Source organism: Clytia hemisphaerica, unplaced genomic scaffold (genome assembly GCF_902728285.1).
Source record: "Clytia hemisphaerica strain Z4C2 unplaced genomic scaffold, Clytia hemisphaerica genome assembly, whole genome shotgun sequence".
NCBI lineage: Eukaryota > Metazoa > Cnidaria > Hydrozoa > Leptothecata > Clytiidae > Clytia > Clytia hemisphaerica.
In genome coordinates this window covers 226,119-248,126 of record NW_027104405.1, presented here as the reverse complement: position 1 = coordinate 248,126, position 22,008 = coordinate 226,119, and the positions used below count along the sequence as shown (strand labels likewise).

The window sequence follows — 22,008 nt, the reverse complement described above, 5'->3', positions numbered from 1 at the left end:
CACCAGCCCTACTTTAACGCTGGCCCCTTTTACGCCGGCTGTTATTACGCCACAGCCTAATTTTAGGCTTACGCCAATTAGGGCGCCAATTATAGGTTAAAATTGCTAAATCTTGGCCCTTTTAACGCCGGCCCTTTTAACTTGGTACTCTTAGGTTCCAAATAAAGGCCCCCCATCTGCTTGTTAATTTTTCGAAAATGTTCCAACCCCCCCGGAACTTATTAGACCCCCCTGTTTATTAATCTTTAAGAATATTTTCAGTTGTCAAAGAGAAGGCCCCTTACTTTGCTCTAAATAGCCTGATTTTACTTAAATAGTCTATATTTACCTTATTTCTGGGTTTTCAGAAGTACAACCCCCCCGGCAATTAGGCCCCCCCCCGTTTATCAAAATTTCGAAAATTTTCCAAACCCCCTGTTTATTTGGCACCTAAGAGTAACTTACTTATGTATAATTTTCCAAGATAAAAGGATACTACCCAACTTTCAAAAAATATTATATCATTTATAATGACTGAGAAATAAATCTGAGAAGAATTTCCAGGAGGTCTAAAGAAGTGTTTGTCATTTTTCCAAGGGGTAAATGGGTTCGTCCAACCCCCTGTTTAGAAATTTTTGTAACAGTCCAATTGACCGAGCACTGATTCATTTCAGACAGTTGGAAGTTGGCTTCGCATCTGTGCAGATATGAGGAGTATGGTATTTCATAAAACTATTTTCTTGGTGATTTGCTTTGCATTGCCATGCAAGTTTGATTGATCACCAGCAAGATTATTATGGAAGCTATTACAAAAAGGAAGACATTTGTGAAATTCCACAGTTGGGAAGTACCGATCCATATGTCAACTTGGGTGGTGAAAAAACGAGACACGATTATTTCATGACAGATTTGGTGAAATCCACTGGATATAAAACCACTGTCTTCAAAGTTCAAATGGAAAGAGAAAAAAGGGTAGTGTTGGCAGATCCAATAGCTGTTAGAGCACTTTATGATGTCAGCAAAATCATCAAAAGTGTGGAATATGCATCTGTGGAATTCAACCTTTTGAGCACTGGTGGATACGTTCCTTCGTTTAAAATTCTTAACAGGGTAATTCGCGAAAGTTTATGCTCGCGAAATTTTCTTTAAAGCATTGAAAATCTATAAAACTTCCGAATCGTAATAAATATAAAATTTTAAGCATATTTCTAGCCTTTGACCCCTTTTTAGTCAAACAACAACCGCTTTTATCACATTCACATACTCCGAGTATGCATACTCCATATGCAGATTCAAGGAACATATGTCACTTTTTAGGGCTTACTTTAATGGGATAAATTTTCGCGGGGATTAATTTTCGCGGATTTCGCGGATTTGGGTGTCATCCGCGAAAATAAGTCCCGTTGGAAATTTGAAAAAGGCCCATCCGCGAAATATTTCTAAGTAAAACTCAAAATATGTCAAATAAATACTATTTGAATGGTTACTTGCATCAAAGAGGCGCAAATAATGTGTATTTCAACAACCAATATGCATGATTTGACAGTAAAAGTCACAAAATCGAGAAAATAATGCCCCCCAATAGTGCCATCCGCGAAAATTAATCCCCGCGAAATCTTAAAATTTCGCGGATGAGTTCAACCGCGAAATTTAATCCCCGCGAAAATTTATCCCATTAAAGTATTGTAATTTACGGAATCAGATTCCGCCTTTCTACGGAATTTCAAATGTTCAAATTAGGCACAGAACAGCGTCTTATGGATGTCGAGATGTGTGCAAAGTTTGGTTTGAAATAACCAATTACTTCGAGAGTTATTAGCAGATTCCGTAGATTTGTAATTTTGCGGAATCTCATTCCGCAGATTACTAATCTACGGAATCTTGAAATAACTCACGACAGCGTTATGGTATAAGCTTCAAATTTTGCATGCGAGTTCGTATTACACGCTTTTTTTTCATAGGAATGGTGTTTTTCCATTTCATCATGGATATTCTTAACTTTTTGGCGAAAATCATCTAAAAATATTCTTACGGTATTCTTAGGTTAAGATCGAAATTGGCAATCTACAGGTTAAAATGCATTAAAAATGGCATTCTTAGGTTCATTTGCTAAATTCCATGATGGTGATATTCTTACCATATTCTTAATTTGTTGGCCAATTTCATCATGGAGATTCTTATAAAGTGTATTCTTATTAAAAAAAAAGCGTGTAATGAGGGGCTGTTTTGTGCCAAGTTTGGGGTTCTGAAACTCATTGGTTCGTGAGTTACGAGTACTTCGAGTTTTGCCTTAACCAGCCTAGGCTGGAGTGTATTACGTAGTCTTACGTTTTTCCACCGTAAGTCTCCCTCACGTCATGTGTCAGACTTGATTTTTGGCACGCATTTTCATATTTGTGGAGGGCTTCTTTGTGCAAAATTTGGGCTTGTAAAACATATCGGTTCGGGAGATACAACGATTTTGAGTTTTTTCAACAAGGGCTTGTAGAGTCCCTTACGTGATTTTACGTTATTCCGTAATAGCTGCCGTTAACGACCTTTTCAAATGTTCAAATTAGGCACAGAACAGCGTCTTATGGATGTCGAGATGTGTGCAAAGTTTGGTTTGAAACAACCAATTCCTTCGAGAGATGTTAGCAGATTCCGTAGATTTGTAATTTGCGGAATCAGTTCGGAGCTAAAAGTTTTTCTGTCGTAACATCCGTTTACGTAGGTTATAAGAGTTGATTTTATTTGTGAAGGTGCATCTGTTAGTTGGTAATATGCATGCTAAATTTGGTTGAAAAATATTAATTGGTTGGAAAGATATTGCCAAATTCCGTAGATTAGTAATTTACGGAATGAGATTCCGCAAATTAAAAGGCGGAATCTGATTCCGTAAATTACAATAAGCCACTTTTTAGCCAATGATTCGCGAAAGTTTATGCTCGCGAAAAATATTTTTTCCTGAAATTCGCGAAAGTAAATGTCATGAATTTCGCGACTTTTCGACCTCGAAAAAGTTTTATTGTGGAAAGTTTGGAGGATAGAAGTGGGAGTAGGAGTGGAGGAGAAGAGGAGAGGAGAGTGAGTACGCTTACGCCTAAAGTAGTCTGAATTGCGACTTCTACAAAGCTGCAGTGTTATTACGAGGGACGAATCCGTTTGATTTGTTAGTGGGGAGTTATGTTAATGGATACCAGCAGTCTATGTCTCACGCTACTTTAGGCGTAGAGGTAGAAACTTTCGCGAGCAGAAACTTTTGCGATTTTCGCGAATTTTGGCCTTTTTCGCGAAAGTAAATGTCTTTAAAAATTCTAGGAAGGGCCATTCGCGAAAGTTTATGCTGGTCAAAAATTCTTGACAAAATAGAAAATCTGTAAAACTTCAAACTTTGAATAAAATGTAATTTTTATGGCACTTTTTAGCCTGCTAAAAGACTAATAAGTCAAAGGACAAATGTTTCAAGCCAACCCAAGAAGTATTTGTGTCTCTAAGCCATTTTTTCATGTGAAAATTCTCAATTTTACGTCTTGATTCGCGAAAGTTTATGCTCGCGAAAAATATTTTTCCGTTAAATTCGCGAAAGTAAATGTCGTGAATTTCGCGATTTTTCGTCCTCGCGAAAGTTTCTGCTCGCGAAAGTTTGTACGCCTAAAGCAGAGATTTGGGAAAAGAGGATAAGAAATGCCGCTGCCGCTCGCTGTTTTCCTATTCTTTCCTTTTGAATTCGGCACCCTTTGAAGAAGCAAGGCTGTAGAATAGTTGAGCAAGAAGGAAGGCCGAAACAAAATGGCGTTACGTACAGGTTAACCAATGTTCAAGAAAAAAGTCCTTGAATAAAGCTTTCCAGTGAGTTCTTTGTGAAAAAGAGACTGGGGTGTGAATCTTTGATCTTCTGTGGGTTTCCCCTGAGAAAATCGAGGAAAATCATTCTATATTCTGGGAGTAAAGATGGCGGACATAGGTATGCTTGAAATTTTGAAAAATTGGGACCAATTTCTTTCTGGCTTGTATTGCTCTGAATGAATTTTTTGTGTTGCAGACATAATTTTTATGGGTAGTAGGAAGGTTGATTGTGACCACCTATGCCTTAGTTTTCCATGGCACTCTCTAGAACTTCTTGGCATTTTGATTTAAGATGGGCAATATCGATTGATAATGTTGTTGTTTTCTTTTAGATGAAAAAAATAGTGTAATCTTAGAAAAACTTCCTCTATGGTAATGGAATTGAGATTCTCAGTAAGTATACTTGATTTCCTCTGTGGTACTTTTAGCTTTATCTAGGGAAAGCATTGACTTTATAGTTGGAAATTTCAAGTTTCGACAACAAAAACATTGCAAAGTTCAAATAACTTCAACATGTGATATTTATAAAGTCTGACTATTGATGGGCCATGATTTTGACCGGTCAGTGGATTGACTCACAAGGCTTTGACAATTTTTCAGCCAAAACATAATTTCATCGGTGGACTTTACCAGTTTACAGTCTGTGTTAGGGTAATTCATACAGATTGCTTACAAAAAAGCCCTAGTTTTACAGTAGATTTTCATTTTATATATTTTCAGGCTAGTTATCGTCATTTTCTCTATGAAATAATGTTTATAACAACACTTCCCAGAAAAACCAGCCCACGGAAAGTTAAGTATTGGCCATCCAAGCACTGATGCAATGAAGCAAAGATTGACTCAGAATGACTCAACATTTTTGCATTTTGACCTTCACGTTAAGGCATACGGGAAAAGTATGCTAAAAGAGGAAATCAAACCTGCAGAAACTATATTACGTGCATTATTTAGCTTGACCAAAACAGAATAGCATGGAGTAATAAATATATGCAGTGGATGTTGATATTTTGTAAATGTTTTCTGGACAACCGTGGATATGAACAGTTAAACCTGGTTGAGCACCGCCTACATATCCTTTGAAATTGGATATATACTTGGAAAATGTTCTCTGGAAAAAGTGGATTTCCATACACGTATTATGTAAATTTGATCAGTCTGGAGAATATTTTTCGAACCTGCATATATTTGAATGTTTGTTTTGTATCCATGTTGTCCCTGGAAATATGGTCCAAACAAGTCATCAGAGCCAGGAAACACATGGGCCAAAATTACCAAATGTAAACAAACTAGCAGACTAGAAGACCCCAAAAGTGCTTCTATTTAAATTCTACAATTCTACTTGGACACATATTTTCACTTGTTATATCACAAGTTTTTTTGAGCACAATGATTATTTTGCCAATATTTTTTCCATATGTATGGTGGCCCATGGGAGCCAAGTTAAATTGTTTTGACATTTCTATAAAAAAAATTCAAAATAATTTACTTTTCACATTCATTTTTGCAATAGCTTTTAATTTAAGTTTTGAACTAAATTTTGATTTCAAAATTGATTTACTTTCTATTTTCGTTTCAAATTAAAAACGGGTTTGTTTTCAAAAACGATTTCCAACTCAGCCCATCGAGGCCATGTCATTTTAAAATCAATTTTAAATTATTTTAAAAGAATTATTCTGACAGCCCATTGAGGCCACTCATAGAAATGAGTAAATTTCAACAGATAAAGTTTCTTTTGATAATAGAGCGAACCAGTTGTTTGTTTTAGGGGGGGGGTCACATTGGGGTTTCCTCGGAGCCAAAAATATTAAAGCATATAGCGGCAACATGAAAGGGGTTGGAAGTAAATAAAACTTCCCTCTTATTACACTCTTTTTTTATAAGAACCAGTAAATTTTTGCTGAGGCTCGGCTGTTCTTAATTTTTTGGCACTTTGAGCCGTGAATTGTTCTTATTTTGTTCTTATTTTTTCCAAGGTAAAAAACAAGTTTTGGCTATTTACTTTACTATTTAGAGGATTTTAGAAACCAGGGCAACCAGGGATTCTTTTTCCTATAACTCTCTAACTTCAGCCTCTCCACTGTTCTTAAATTGTTCTTATATAAAAAAAAGTGTATTTCCTCTCTTCTCAACATTTTTCCTTTTATGCTCGCATGCTGCATATTAAGAAAAAATTCGACTCTTTATTTACACCCATCAAAACAAAGGCTCTTCATGTTCCCCATTGTTTGATGAATAATTTTGTCTGCAAAAAGAAGTAAATTTTTCAAGACAATACAACCCACCAGCCAAACAATGAACAATAGAAAGGAAAAGCACTGTGACGGACATAAAATCTCTCATTTATGGTACCATAGAACACTGGAGTAAAGGTTATCATTTTATACTCTCCTACACATTTGTAAAAATATTTGGGGTTTAAGCACTAAGTTGTTTTGGCCTTGATGGGCCGTGAACTGTAAACAAACCAATAAGTAACCATAGTAACTTCAATCTTTTAAGCCTGTAGGGGTCTGGAGACAAAGCTGTCCTTGGCACTGATGGGCTACGTGAGAAAAGTGATTTTAAAAATAAAAAAACAAAATGCTTTTTAAAATGATATCGAAAAGTAAATGAGAATTAAAACAAAATTTAAATCATTTGTGTGGCCTTGCTGGGTCGTATTTTAAGTTGTTTTTAAAGTCATTTTGAAAACGAAATTACTTTTAAATTGATTTTGAAATGAAAGTTAATTTAAATTGTAAAATGAAAGTTATTTTCATTTATAAAAAAAATATTTTTCTGAGTTTTTCAATAAAAAATTACTTGGCACTTATGGGCCACCATACATATGTAAATGTATTTAATTTTTAAACAATGAGTTACACATGTATAGGATTTAGTCCTCTATGGAGCATTTATATAATTTTCTAGTCCAGCTTTCAAGTTATACAATCTGAATCAGTACTAATTAAAAATCAATTGTCAGGTTTTGGTCTTTTTTTATAGTCTTCTCAATTTTATTTCAAGTTAAGTCATGAATGATACTGATTTTTTTCATGCAATACGTCTTTATAATTTCCCAGGTGTTATATATGAAGGTGAATCATAAAAAAACCCTTTTGGGTTTAATTGTTTTATTTGCTAGATAGATATATCATTATATCAGGGGAAATCCCTAGATGGAGCTGTTTTGTATAACTATTGTATTTTTTTCAATAATGTTTTTAGATTATTTTATGCTTTATTCTTTCGAGTTCATAAAACTCTTAAAAGAAAGATTTCATGATATTTGTGATCTAGCATTGATATCATGAATTATCATCGCTTCTTTTTTCTTTTGAGCTCTATTTTTTCCTTTCCTCCAATTTGTTCTATTACCCAACATCGCTACCCGGCTGAAGAGGCCTTCATGATATTGTTTATTAGAAACTCTAGTCCAAGAAATAACGAAAAATTATCTTGGTTTTACAAGCTTATCATTTTTGGTTTTATAATGTAAATTTCAATTCTTTTAGCTACAGTATGTATAAATTGATTCGATCATTTTATAAGGAAAATATTTTGGTCGAAGCTGCGTAATTCTCCCCTTCAAGCACAACGACGAAGGCTTGAGAAACACTACGTTCAAAGTGAAAAGTGCTTATAAAAAATATCAAAATCCCTGATTTAAAAAAAAATTATTTCACTTTCGATATCAATCACGGCTGCCATTTTTTGTTTGTACTTCTAGTCTTGTGCGCATAACGAATCAAGCGCTCTGATTGGTTCAGAATGAAAATAATCGATCGGCCGCAGACATTTCAATAGAAACAAAAGATTCTACAGCCTCGCTTCAAATAGATGAATAGCGCATTTCTTATCCTCTTTTTCCAAATCTCTGCCTAAAGTAATCAATTACTCTGAAATTTTAGCACATTCGCGAAATGACGAAAATTTCTAGACGCAAAGATTTTTGTCACTATGTAAAGTATTCACAGCTATGCAACGCGTAAAACTCATAAATAGAAAAATCTCTTTTAAAGTCTGTCTCGAAATAATTTGCAGCTGGAGACAAAAATGGCTGTAACTTTTGATAGAGTTCGAATCAAGTTGCGATTAAGTGCTTGTTAAAATGATATTCGTGAGTGGAATATTATCAAGTAAAAAAATTGAGAAAAAAAAGGAAAATGAAAATGAAAAATGAAGAAGAAAAAAATCAACTTTTTGTAGAAATGTGGTATAATTGCCATTTTCACAGGAGTGATTCTTCAATCTTAGATCATTATCACTGTCAAAAAATTTTTCAAAAATATTCATTCAATCAAAAGATATCAAACAAAGTTTATTGCTGGTTGATCGACAAAAGGCTGTTTTTTTGTCGTTTTTTACCAGTTTTTACTATTTTATAGAGTCAACCAGCAATAAACTTTGTTTGATATCTTTTGATTGAATGAATATTTTTGAAAAATTTTTCCACATTGATGATGATCTAAGATTGAAGAGTCACTCCTGTGAAAATGGTAATTATACCACATTTCTACAAAAAGTTGATTTTTTTCTTCTTCATTTTTCATTTTCATTTTCCTTTTTTTTTTCTCAATTTTTTTACTTGATAATATTCCACTCACGAATATCTTTTTAACGAGCACAAAATCGCAACTTGATTCGAATTCTGTCTAAAGTTACAGCCATTTTTTTCTCCAGCTGCAAATTATTTCGAGACAGACTTTAACTTAAATGTTCATCCAATGTGATCGTTTTTCTCCCTGTTTTGTAGAAGCCAGTTTTCAGTTTTTCAAGAGGAAGTGAAAAAATGCCTTTTTAGCTATTTACACCTTAAAAGCTACATATAGATGATGGAAATACTGTGTATAATTTTTTCAACAATTATCGCCACAAAATGGGTTTTCTCGAAAAAAGTATAGGTTTTATTACCTTAAATTTAAATGTGTAATCTCTAGGTTCGAAAAAATTGATTTTTTGAAGGGATTTTTGATAAAATTATGAATAATTTTGCGACACTTTTTGATAATTGAAATTGTCGAAATTTTATGAAAGTACATTTTTAAGAGGTTGTCAAAAAGTAAATTATACAATATTAAACCAAGTTTGGTGCCAAAAGTGCAATTTTGTAAGTTTTAAGGGGTGTGTGGTTTTAAGAGGTATCCAGTGGTAAATGATTTTACTATTGTCTGTTTCATTCAGGGATCAGTCATGACAAGAAGAAATGCCGACAATATCGTTTTTTGAAAAAGCGACTCCGAACCTATGGCCTTTTGAAAACATTCCGACACATGCAGAGACAAATCCAAGCTGTCTATGTCGACTCCGACAAGCCTGTTGATATTTCAAATGAAATCGGTCAGATTAATCAAGACACGATGATTAAATTGCTGTTGGGAAAACCCTTGAATAATCAGCCGCTCTTTTCGCAATGGTTCTCAACCACCCAAAAACTCATCAGGAAACTAGATCCAAACTATGGATCGAAGGATGAAATTTATAAACAACTTCATGAAAAAGTGATAGAGTTCGTCCGCACAACTCCTGTTGCTCAACAATTGAGAAACACACCACACAAAGCCACCCTTGAGAAGGAGTTAATGTTCTTCACTTTCGGGTTTGCAGCCGGTGGAGTTGAGCTGGCCATGAAAGCAGTTTTCCATTATTGGAAAGATCTCCCATCAATCCAACAGAAACAAATCACAAACGAAGCAAAAAGATTCCTGTCGAAAAGATTAACTCGAGGAAATTTCGGCAACTTGATGAGGCATCGCATTCCCTTCATCACAAAATTTGTGATGGAAGTTCTACGATCAGACACCCCTGTCTCAAATGTCTTTGGAATCGCACGAAAGGATTTTGTTGTCAGCTCAATGAATGGACGCTACTTAATCAAGAAAGGAACCCATCTTCAAGGTAACGTATTGAGCGTTCAACGAAATCCAATCATCTTCACTCAAGACAACGAAGGATTCAGCATGGTGCGAAATCAGACGGTTGTCAAAAGGAATTTCTTCGCTTTCGGAGGTCCTTATTCCCAACGAGTGACCGTTATCAATAATAAATGTTTCGGTCAAGAATTGGGCATCAATTTCTTGCAAATGTTGGTCCTCCAAATTTCACAATGTGATGTTAAAATTGAATCAACTCCTCAGTTGCTCCCAAAAACAGGCCTCTACAGCATCGATGTCTCTAAATTCAAATGCTATTAAACAATCAAAACATTGATCTAGCTCAATCAAATCATCAACTTAGATTAAAATAATTTTGCTGGATATTTTTGTGATTTGGAGTTTTTTTTATTTGAAGAACAAAATGTCTTGTAATATTTTACACGTTTTGAAAATAGAATGGGCTTTTCCAGAAAAAAATCGTGCACCCCCTGTTGAGGAGGTCTATTTCCGTTCCAAGGGGGTAAGGTTTGAAATGCAGTGGAATTCCATAAGGGTAGACGAAAATCCGTCAAAAATAAGCCGAATTCCAGAGGGGTATGATCCTAAAATTGCCTGGAATTCCAAGGGGGTAGGTCACAAAAGGTTGGACCTCCTCAACAGGGGGTGCACGGTTTTTTTCTATAAAAACCCAATCATATGACATCAATTACAAGTTTCCTCGATTTCTGCTAATAATTTGGACCACCCTTATGATAAAACCATGCTTTAAACACATGAAAAATCTATTGTCTTTTAGATAATGACGTCCTACTTTAACAACCTACGTAGAACTGTCTAATGTGTGCTCCTCAAAAAGAGACGGCCTCCTTTTTGCGATTTGAAGCAAACGCGTTCGTTCATGCAGAGCAAAATTTTGCAATTTCAAATTTAACTTCAAGAGTCCTTCAGTCTTACATCGTTCTACTCTCGGGTACTTAATAGCCGTCCCCCCCGCTAATTAATTTTTCGAAAATTTTCCACCCAGGACATTCTTATTCCGAAACCCCTGCTTATTAATTTTTGGGAAAATGTTTTTGAAAGTTCCCTTTTTTGTCCTAATTCAGCTGTATTAGCCTCCTTTTCAAAAATTTTCCACCCAGGACATTTTTATTCCAGCCCCCCCGCTTATTAAGTTTTGAGATTTTCTCCAACCCCCCGCTTATTCCAACCCCCCCGGCTATTAGGTACCCGAGAGTAGGTGGGCACAAATTGCTCCTTGTTCATTTTCAGAGTAATTGTTGAAGATAAATGGCGATAATTGTTGAAAAAATTTATACACAGTATTTCCATCATCTATATCACGACGTCATCAGAAATTTATTCTTCCCAAGCCTCCACTCAAAATATACACTCAAAAATGACTAGGATCTAATAATCTAGGAGTCTTTTGGGCGTTCTTTAAAGTACACATTGTTGTAGTGTCAAGAAAAGGTGTACATTTTGACAAAGCTCGAATTGTATGGTTTGTATTTTTGTGCCCATTGAAAAATATTATAAATAGTGTTATATATTTTTTAACAAATAGAAGAATGGGGAAATGCTTAGTACAGTGTATATACCCGTAAAAACGCGGAACAGAACTTAAATCTTGAGATTGGAAGAGCAATTTAGAATGATTACAACAATGAGATGGAGATTTTTTGTTTGATCAATAGATATTCACTTCCCAAGGCAACTAAACAAGTTTAAAAAAAATAAGGCAAGTAATGTAGTCAGGTTGCTGGACCTCAAAAATTTCAAGTCTAGTTAAGGGGGTAGTCATATGAGATTTTGAAAATTGGTGAAAAATTTATCAATTTCGGGATTTAGGGCTTTTTAGGATCCTTTATCCTTCCTGAAAATACCCTGAAAATTTCAAGGCCGTAGCATAAATATCTGCCGATATATTGGGTTTCTTATGAGCCCTGGTATACAATTTTCTCCTTAGCAACGGGAAATCGCATCCGTTGCTAGGGCCCCATTTCCGTATGGCTGCTCTAAACATAGCATCATGACATACCAAATGAAAGCTCTTTTTACGCCCTTTTTGGGCGTCTAAGTCAATACCGCCCTTTTTCCCCGGGATTTCTTAATATGACGTAATTAAAGATGGTAACCGAAGAAGTGGTATTTTCAAAAACATTCACATTTTGGAGGCAGTCAGCTGTGTTTTTGACATGGAAACTGAGCTTATGTATTGTTTTGGATTGAATTATGATATTATTGAACGTTTCATTTCATTTCTCACATCTGGGAAAGCTTTGAAAGCCTATAATTTGAGTGAAAGCAAAGAAAGCAACAACTTGATTCTGCGAACTGATGTTTTCGAACAGTAAAACTTTTCAAAGTGATGGACTATAGACTTTGAATAAAGTTTGAAGCAAGGAACCAAACACATTTAATGATGTATCCATTATGAGTCTTAAATCCAGTGGAAATCTAGTCTTTGATGAATCATGGCACTCATGGCGCCAGAGGCGATCCTGGAAAATTGAGTAAAACTATGCATGATTGACGTTCAACCTGAAGACACGTTTCCCTAAGATCAACACTGAAATTCAACTGTAAATGATATAAACAGATTTGAGAGAGCACAAGGATGATATATTTTGTTGGCAATAGTTTTTTTGATGAGAAAATGCACTTTTATTGACTTAAAGCCATGTTTACGCGTTGTACGCAGAGTTGACGCAAAATACTTGGAGATTCCCGGAGCACGTGGAAGGCCATTTTTTTCAAAAAACTTGGACTTTTTTAGTATTTCCAATACCTTTTCAACATTAAAAATTACCGTAGGTCGGGGAAACTTCGGAATGAAGGAAACTTCGGACTAAAATCTTTAACGAGTGATTACTTCGCGAGGATTTAACATTTTATCGTACTTTTTTCTTTCACAGTTCAGAAATGAAGTACACTCGACGATACATATCAAGCGACGGAACGCCGAAAGGAAAACGAAGAAGAAATTGAGGAAAACCACGATATTTTACCATCTTCAATTGTAAAGAGATTTGTTGGATATCTAAAGCGGCGACCTCATAATTTTATTTACGTGATGAAAAGAGGAGACATTGAATGTCACGTTAAAAGTTATTTGGGCTAAAAATATGCATTCCTCAATCTTCAATAGCTCTTCAAAGTTGCTCCATAAATTCGCCGAGAAAGTCACTGCGAGAATAGCTTTACCGTCAGCCGAGAAAGATCTTCTCTAAACGAATCCCAAGAGAAACATAATGTGATTTCGAAGCAATTATAAGAACTTTGCTCTGACGTCACCAGACATTGATGATAAACGTGCAGATAATTTGGTGCTTTATTAGTATAAAGTAAGGTAAAGGGAAAACCCTTTTTTATTAGAAGTCGATGATGGTGGATTTTCTTCATTAGAACATTAGAATATGTCAAACAATTCTTGGAAAATGCTTGCTTGTAGGTCACCATCTGATCCACATAATATGTTGGATGCAAATTCTAATGATTTAAATCTAAGATTATGGTAACTAATTAAAGAGCCTCCGGTACACTTGAAGACGCATTTGTCATGCTCTTTCCATGTTGGTGTGACAGAAGTGTATGTATTTTAGGCGCACAAACTTTCGCGAGCAGAAACTTTCGCGAATCGTTGGATATAAATGAGAACTTTTGAATGAAAATTGCCTTAAAATGGAAAAATATACCTTAAATCCGATAAAGCCTGTTGCTCTTCGACTATAACAGGTATTAAACTATAAAATGATGTCGAAAATTTGATATTTATTACGATTTTGAGGTTCTATAGATTTCCAATTCTTTTGAGAAATTTTCACGAGCATAAACTTGGCCTGTTCAGAATTTTCAAAGACATTTACTTTCGCCAAAAAGGCCAAAATTTGCAAAAGTCGCGAAAAATTCTGCTGGCGAAAGTTTATGCAGAAAAGAAATTTCTCTTTCAGGCCATTCGCGAAAGTTTATGCAGATGAAAAGTTTTTGACGAAATAGAAAATCGGTAAAAAGCTGTAATAAATATAAGATTCGCACGGATTCATCGCACTTTTAGCCTGATAAAGCCTCATTCACAAGTCAAAAGACAAAGGTTGCAATCCAATTCATTCAAGAAGTGTTTTTTCCTATTAATAAGCCATTATTTGTTTAACAATTTTAAAATTAACGATTCGTGAAAGTTTGTCGTAAACTTTGCGCTATTTCGGCCTCGCGAAACTTTGTGCTCGTTTGTACGCTTAAAGTGATCAGTGATTTCGCCAGATCCAGGTGCCGAATTTCTCCAAAATAAATATAATCAATTTATTGTGGCTTTGATGTGAAAACTACCCCTAAGTTATTATCATTCAGCCCATTAACAATAGCTGAAATAGGTTAAACATTTTTATCATCTCGGTAGTCAAGACAGGAGTGTTTCCACTTAAACATTTTGTATTGAATGGTTGTGATAGAACCTGTTTACCTGTTCCTTTTTTGCCTAATGTTAATGAATGTGTCCCCGGTGAAAAAAATAATACTGCAAATTGACAATCGAAATATCATTAGCAAAAAGGCCGCTTTGGTGATATGACAGCCGATGGTTCTTACAGCTGGCTTACAAATCATTTTGACTCAAGAAACCTCTGTATCACTATGTTACTGGAGGGTTATATGCGGTTTTAGACCATGTCGAACTTATCAGAGGAAGATATTTGTAATTGTAAATTCATTGTCTTTTAACGAGCGTTGCACTCCTTCGTATGCTTACGACATACTTGCTCTATCGTCTTAAATCCGTATGTGGGTGTATATAGTCGATACATTTTCGGCTGTATTAACAAACTAAATTTCGTTATCGTAACATTTAACCTTTAACTCAAATCAAAAGACGATAAGTTCAAAAATTTCAAACCCGTCAAATGATATGTGCTTATTACACCCCTGTGTCACAGATCATCCAGCCCCACTGGAAAATTTGGCAAAAATATCAATGGGAATTTGTATCCCCTCTGTTGGAAAAAATTCCACCGGGGCCACTGTGAGATAGGGGTGTCTTATTTAAAGTAAGGTAAGACATATACAGCGGCAATGAAGCAGAATTAGATACAGTATTATGTTTCTAGTCTACCATTGAAGTTCTTGCCTACTCGGTAGGTATTTTGTATTTATTTCTTTTCATCTCTTTTTAATCTAATCTATAAAACCTGCATCGACGAACTTGTGAACCGCCCGTAGCCCCACTGGTAACAAAACATTTAATTAGTATTTAATTCGTGATTTACAGTACGGCGTTTCGTTCCGATTTCTTTCACTACCAAAACATAGGCAAGCCTTGTGTAGTATATTGGGTTACTTTTAACCACGATCTTGATCGCGCTAACTTCCTCGCACGTCCACCTGGTCCATCGTCGAACAATTATCTAAATCAAAATTGTAGTCTACTGTTGAATAGAAAGTCAAAAATTTTCTATCTCTTGATAAATTGGAAACCTCATCAAAGACCGGGTTTTATTTATTCCGCTGGCTGTGTAGAAAAAAGCTGTGGCCTCCTAGTATAGTCAAGTTGAATATGAAAGTCAACAGTAACTTAAGTTATTTAAAGCGCTATTTAATAGCAAACATTAAATTTCACTTGACTTGTATAAAACACCCATTTGTCCACAGCCGATGACTTTTTGCTGATTTGATCCCGATTTCACTGAAACTACTAAAGTGCATGTATACGTAATACGGGAATGTATAATGTGATACGGGAATCAAAACTAAATTCTCATATTGCGAAAAATAAAACTTGAAATAGTTTTTTCACAATGAACATTTAGCTCTCTTGCTTATATTTCTATAACACCCATGTTTCACAAAGCCCCGGTGGAACTTCACTCAAAACAACCCATAAAAAATAGGGGTGAAATTTTTATCAAAATATCTGTTGGGGTCGTTTTGAAGTGCTTCAATTTCCTAATGAGGTTGAAATATCCCACCGGATACGAAATCTCGGCCCAATTTTTCAAGTCGAGCGGGAGTCGACACAGGGGTGTTTTAAAAAGACCGTTGTTGTTACTTTATTTGAAAGTCGGAAAAGTTTATGGGCTTCCGAAAAAAATAATACTTAGAACTTAGCATCCGAAAGTCCTGCAAAAAATAAGAAAAATATCTAATGAAATATAACGATATGATAGTAACCATAAGGAAACGAGACAGTCTACGAGTCTAATCGAAAAAGTTCTTATAAAACGTGTTTGTTTCACCAATTCACTCTGAGGAAGACCCTCTAATCATGTGTTTAGCGTCCATAAAAAGTTACGTGCAAAAGAAAAACTAATGATTGGTTGATGAGTTTTATTATTCACACTTCCATCGCACGCCCAGAAAATTAATAACCAATTAAGCGCAATCCGTATCTTTATGTCGTTAATTTCTCGGCTCACACAAATTTGTCTCTTGGTATTTTTTAACAAATAGCACTTCAAATTCAATGTTTTTGTTTTGAAATGGCGCAGCATCCAGTCATGATGGTAGATCGTTGGAGTGACGGCAAATCATTCCGAAGTTTAACATTTTACGAAGTTGACCTTTCTGAACTTGAGATGGTGTTTCTTTCATAATGACCTGGCTGATTTACTTGCAACGTTTGTTTTCTGAAAGACAATAACACAAATGTTATGTACAGTAGGTTTGGTTGATCTTTTTTTCATATTCCAGGAGAAATAAAGAAAAAACTTGAAAATCTGTCCGAAGTTTCCCCGACCTACGGTATGTGTCAATCCATTTTGGTCAACCACAGCAAAAATTTTGTAAAACGGTCTATGTATCGCAGAAAAATTTAGAAAAACCTCTATTTTCAACTTTCTGCGCCGTTTTCTCAAAACACGTTTTAGGGGGTTTTCGCGCACCTTGTCAGCCTTTTCTCAGGATTGAGAAAAGCTATTGACTTGAAATTTTCAGGGTAGTTTTCCATTGTGGTAAGCTTCAGGATGAATGAAGCAGTTTTTCAAAAAAATCATTTTTTGACTTTTAAACTGAAAAAGTACAAATTTTAGGTTCCAGACCCCCTGGCTTGAAATTTGGAAAAAATTTTCCACTCATTCTGGAGACTTTCATAATACTAACCTTCACCAGAAAAAATTTTTTGAATAGCTTTCTTAGCTTTTCTTAAAAGGTTGACACAATATTTTTATAGCTTTTACCCCCTGGACGATATTACCCCCGTCTTTGCTATTTTTAGAATTTTTTTTTAATTTTTCATATTCTTTATAGTTGTGCTACAATTGTGGAAAGTTTCATTGAAAAATGTTTACTACTTCAAAAGATATAACAAAAAGTTTAAAAAATGACATTTCAAATTTCTCATATGACTACCCCCTTTTAACCTCACTGCGAAGAATCTAATTTGATGCACATTCTATTCTTCATACTTTACTTAAATCATTTCCCTTTACTGGACATTCTAATTCTACCTTTATCCAAAGTTACGGATAAAAGTTTTACACCAAATACTCTAAAGTGTTGTCAGTGAACTTTCTGACGCCATGTTGTCTTCCCTCTTTGCTTTTGTAATAGAAATAGAACACTGCATGAAATATATGTCTTTCCAGTTTATTGTCCTTGAAAACTTAATGTTTTCGAACGTACGATTGCGGAAATATCGATTTTTCCTTACAGTTTTAAGAAAAGATTCTTTTTCTTTAAGTTATTGAAAAAAGATAATCTTCAAATATTTCTAGCTTCGAAAAGGTGGATAATTTCTTTTGTCGTTTTTCATTAAAAAGGAAATATTTCATGTTTCCAGATTGACTATATTTTCTTCGTTTGTATTTCAAGAAAATATAAAGTCTTCGTCTTGAAATTTAAACGAAAATATTTTTCATGAAAATATCAAATTTTCATGCCGAATTTATCGAAAATACAATCATCAAATACAATAAAAAAAGGTAATAATTTCGTTTTTAAAGAACATTATAATCTCTACGTCGCGATAAAAGTAAGGAGCAGATTTTCTTGCAGCTGATTTGGCAAAAGTAAAATAAATATTTCAATTTTATGGGAGCAAGATGAGAATGTATTCTTTAGGATTGATCTCTTGATTGACAAGATTATTTTTTAATTAAAAAATATTATATTGTCCAATGACCCCTGTGCCTGTTATAGTGTGATGACAGGAAAAAGAAATGGTGTCCTCTGTTGACCAAACTAGGTGCCGCTTTTCTTTTTCGCACCTTAGAATTAGAAGTTTTAAGGCGAAAGGAGAAAGAAATGTCCTACATCTTTTACTTTGTTTCGTCACCGCTTAGAAATTGCACTGAATAAACTTTCATCGCCATAGTGGGAGAAGCTCCACCGGGGCTGTAACATGTGACAGGGGTGTTATTAGCTCTCTTTGTACTCTATGTTATCCAGATTTTTCAAATTCTAGATTTTTCTTTTAAATCTTTAATTTTGACAAAAAAGTCAGATCAACAACTGTTGAAAGTGCAAACCACACTTTGCGCAACCACGCTTCGCGCAACCTCAGCATTATTTGCATCATTTGTAGGCCAATTTTGTAAAGTTTGTATCAATACTTTTAAAGAAACTCAATACATCCCTGTCTCACAGCCCCTGTGGAACTTTTTCCCACATGGAACCACAACCCACTGGAAAATTTAGCAAAAACTTCTTCCTCTGATGAAAAATACCCTATCATTTCAGCCCAACTGGGAAATTGACTTTGAATTCATCCCCATATAAAAATTATATTTAAGAAATTGCGTTCAAAACCATCCCACTATATTTTTGAACTGAAAAAGTATATAAATTCTATCCCCATTGGGATTTTGAAAGAATTGTTTATCCAACTGCGGCGGGTCTTGACACAGGGGTGTCTCAATGGAGTCGAGTAAATAGTTGTGTATGAAGATTCCCTCTTTAATTACTTATTGATTTTAATGCATTGTATGCAAAATTGTTTTTTTGATTTTATACGCACTAACATAAAATTATTAACTCATTAATTCATTATTAACATAAAAGTTTTAGGTGAGGCTATAGCTTAAATTCGCCTAAATTTATTCTTGGAAATTTTTAATCTTTACAAAAATACCGGTGAAATCTATTCATCAATACGTTTACTGGTGTTAGTTTAAAAGTTTAAAACATTTTCTATACATTTTGTCAATCTACTAAAAAAGCTTTACAAATCCTCCCCTTCTTGGCTTTGAAGCATTGTGCTTTAGCCTCTTCACAAGATTTTCTACAACTAGACTAATTAGAGATGTTTAGAAACGAATTTTGTTTTAAGGGCTGGAAACTGGATATGCTCAAATTAATCTTCTTCAAATTCATTATACATGACTTAAAGCATTCATTTCATCCCATTTTGAGATTATTTTTAAAATTTTGTGTTTTTGTAAAACTTGCAAAACTTTTCAAAGATCTTTTATTTAAGTCTTAATCTCGATTTACTTCATTATAGTTGACAAATGTAATGCGAGGCAATTTTTACTCCTTATATATTTGAATCAAATGCAAGGGTGTTTTGTAGAAGGAAAGAAGAACAATTTATTTGAGGCATTCTTTCATAAAATAAAAATAGTATAAGTTTTCGACAGCTACCTTTGTTTCGTTTGAATGTATAGCGATTCACTGTTTTGGGCCTCGCAGCGTTTGTGACGCTTTGCTTACGGCTAGTAGGTTGCATTTAAGCCTGTATTCTACATTATAGATAGCATAAAATTTTTGGATGTATTAGATATTTTGCAAATCAGCCAAAAATAATTTTTATGGTCAGTGAGTTTGACGAGTTTAACATACAGAACGAATCAGGAATGTATATAAAAAGAAACCACTTTGATTTTGATATTTCATGAATACACGTTTTTTTATAAGAACATCCAAAATTTTTGCCTTCGGAAATAAGCCTAAAAAGTGTGCTTAACATGTTCTTATTCCCCCCCCCCATTTTATGAGTATTTATGGCCATTTTCCTAAGAAATCGGGTGTTTTTGATTTCCCAAAGCCTTGAAATATTCTTAACTTGTTCTTAACATTTTGGCCTTTTAAGCCTTATGTTCTTATATAGTTTGTTCTTATAAAAAAACGTGTAGTATTAACTTGTTGCGTTAACTAATTCTCGTAAACTTGGGGCAGTGGTGTGTACGAAGAGCTCCTAAAAACAGTTCAATTAATTAAACTTGTTAAAATTAAACTCGAATTCTTTAACTTATTGATGGAAGAAAATAACGATTCGTAATTTCTCTTTTTTGGCGATATTTCAAAGGCTGAAAAATTTGTTCGGCGGTTTCATCAAACAATTACAATTAACTGTTTGAACTGAACAACACCATTCCCTTTGGGACCCTATGTTAACACATTTATAATTGTGGAGAAATTACGATATTTTCAATTGCAGTCCAATTAAGTCTCTTATAGAAAAATGTTGATAAAGAGATTTTAATTGGCAGAAATTAAAAGAGGGAAAGAAATTTGATTTGACACGAAATCTTGTAATATGCTTTCACACGAACTTTACAGTGAAACAAGTAAAGACTTGGCGATGAATATGCGTCAATAATGCTAAAGAGGCCACACAATGATCATGTAAGTACTCATTCGTTCAAGTTATTTTTGAAATAACCTGTCTAAAACGCGTAATTTCTTTCTTGCTATTATGTTTTTTTGTAATCTTCAAGTCATTTTGGATTTTTACTAGTTATTTTCAATTTAAAGTTCAATTCAATTTTCAATAAAAATAAATGGACAATTAAAGTCTGTCCAGATATAATTGGCAGTGGAAACAAGAATGCCTGTAACTTTTGATAGTCAAATATAATTATGGAAATTTTTTTTGCTTGTTTTAGAAAATGAAAAGCGCTATATTTGAATGTATTTTTGGTTGAAAAATTCGCGATTTTTAGCGGTTAAATTTGCGATTGTAAAAATTGAGCTTTTTTTCTACTTATGCTATAACGTTCATTTTTACACCAGTGGTAGTTCAACCTTAGGTTAAGAAGTTTATTAAATTTCAAGGCGAACAGAAAAGTCCTTCGGAAGATATGAGACCCGAAATACCCCTTGGTAGCACTTTTCTGTGAAATATCAAATCTCCAACTTATTACTAAAAACGGGGGTAGTGATATGATAAAACAGTTTTTCGATCATCACATTTTACGATCTCTTTAATGACCTCATAGCCAAACTGTGTTTAGTGTTTTGGGAATTAGCAAAGTTCTTTTAATGACTTAAAAATAACAAAGGCAATATTATAAGTTCATGCTTATCTTTTCAATAAAAACAATTATACTGTGATTTCACTTCGTTTCGAAATAATCAATGATACCAATAATACCAATGCACCAACACTTAAAACACTTTCCAACTTTTAATTGCACTGTTCAAAGAAGATAACATAACCCCCGTTTTTAGTAATAAGTTGGAGATTTGATATTTCACAGAAAAGTGCTACCAAGGGGTATTTCGGGTCCCATATCTTCCGAAGGACTTTTCTGTTCGCCTTGAAATTTAACAAACTTCTTAACCTAAGGTTGAACTACCGCTGGTGTAAAAATGAACGTTATAGCATAAGTAGAAAAAAAGCTCAATTTTTACAATCGCAAATTTAACCGCTAAAAATCGCGAATTTTTCATCCAAAAGTACATTCAAATATAGCGCTTTTGATTCTCTAAAACAAACAAAAAAAATTTCCATAATTATATTTGACTATCAAAAGTTACAAGCATTTTTGTTTCCACTGCCAATTATATCTGGACAGACTTTTTTTTTTTAATCTGTTTGATAATCCTGTTTAAAAAGTAAAGTATAATTTTTATCATTTTCTCTCTACAGAAAGTCGAAAAACGTATCGCGAGCTCGGCGGTGGGAGCCGAAACATCAATTCTGTGCAATGTCAAAGACGTGTGGAGAAAACTTATCACAAAATGAACATCGTCTCATCAGAAGACCAAGAAATAAATGGTATTAAGAAAAAGAAGTAAAGATGATTGTTCGACAACACAACCAAAGAAACATCTTCAATGCTTCAATGAACGAAGAATCGGAGAACCCTCGGGAAAAGAGGCACGATATACAACTGAAGGAGTAATTGTTGTACTTCTTTTATTAATTAGTTCATCATTTTGTATACGAATACAATTTCTCGAACCGTAACCTAAATCTTATTTCTTAAATTCGAAAAATGCTTTACAATGTCAAATTTTGTCAGAAATCTCCCCCCCCCCCAACGCTATAAGCTCCTTCTATACCACATCAATTATTGCCATTGTTTTAAAAATTATATATCATGATTTATTATCTTACATTATCTTTTTAATTTACGTCATTTTATGTAAATAAGGCATACTTTAGATTTTTAGCACAAGAATTATGAGAACATAG

General features: G+C 34.2%; 1 protein-coding gene and 1 long non-coding RNA gene across 2 annotated transcripts; both read left to right on the top strand.

Moving 5' to 3' along the window:
- The first annotated feature begins 3,760 nt into the window (after positions 1 to 3,760).
- LOC136819992 (uncharacterized) lies at positions 3,761 to 5,210 on the top strand. The gene is made up of 3 exons (XR_010848512.1): positions 3,761 to 3,810; positions 4,140 to 4,200; positions 4,528 to 5,210. It is a non-coding gene; the product is annotated as an uncharacterized lncRNA (long non-coding RNA).
- Positions 5,211 to 9,059: 3,849 nt separating this feature from the next.
- On the top strand, positions 9,060 to 9,980 carry LOC136819997 (uncharacterized). Its single transcript, XM_067076232.1, has one exon. It carries the CDS (start codon positions 9,060 to 9,062, stop codon positions 9,978 to 9,980), a length of 921 nt encoding a protein of 306 aa, XP_066932333.1.
- The last annotated feature ends 12,028 nt before the right edge of the window (positions 9,981 to 22,008 follow it).

Coding starts and splice junctions, on each gene's coding strand:
- LOC136819997 (XM_067076232.1), top strand. CDS start 9,060: ATGCAGAGACAAATCCAAGCTGTCTATGTCGACTCCGACAAGCCTGTT.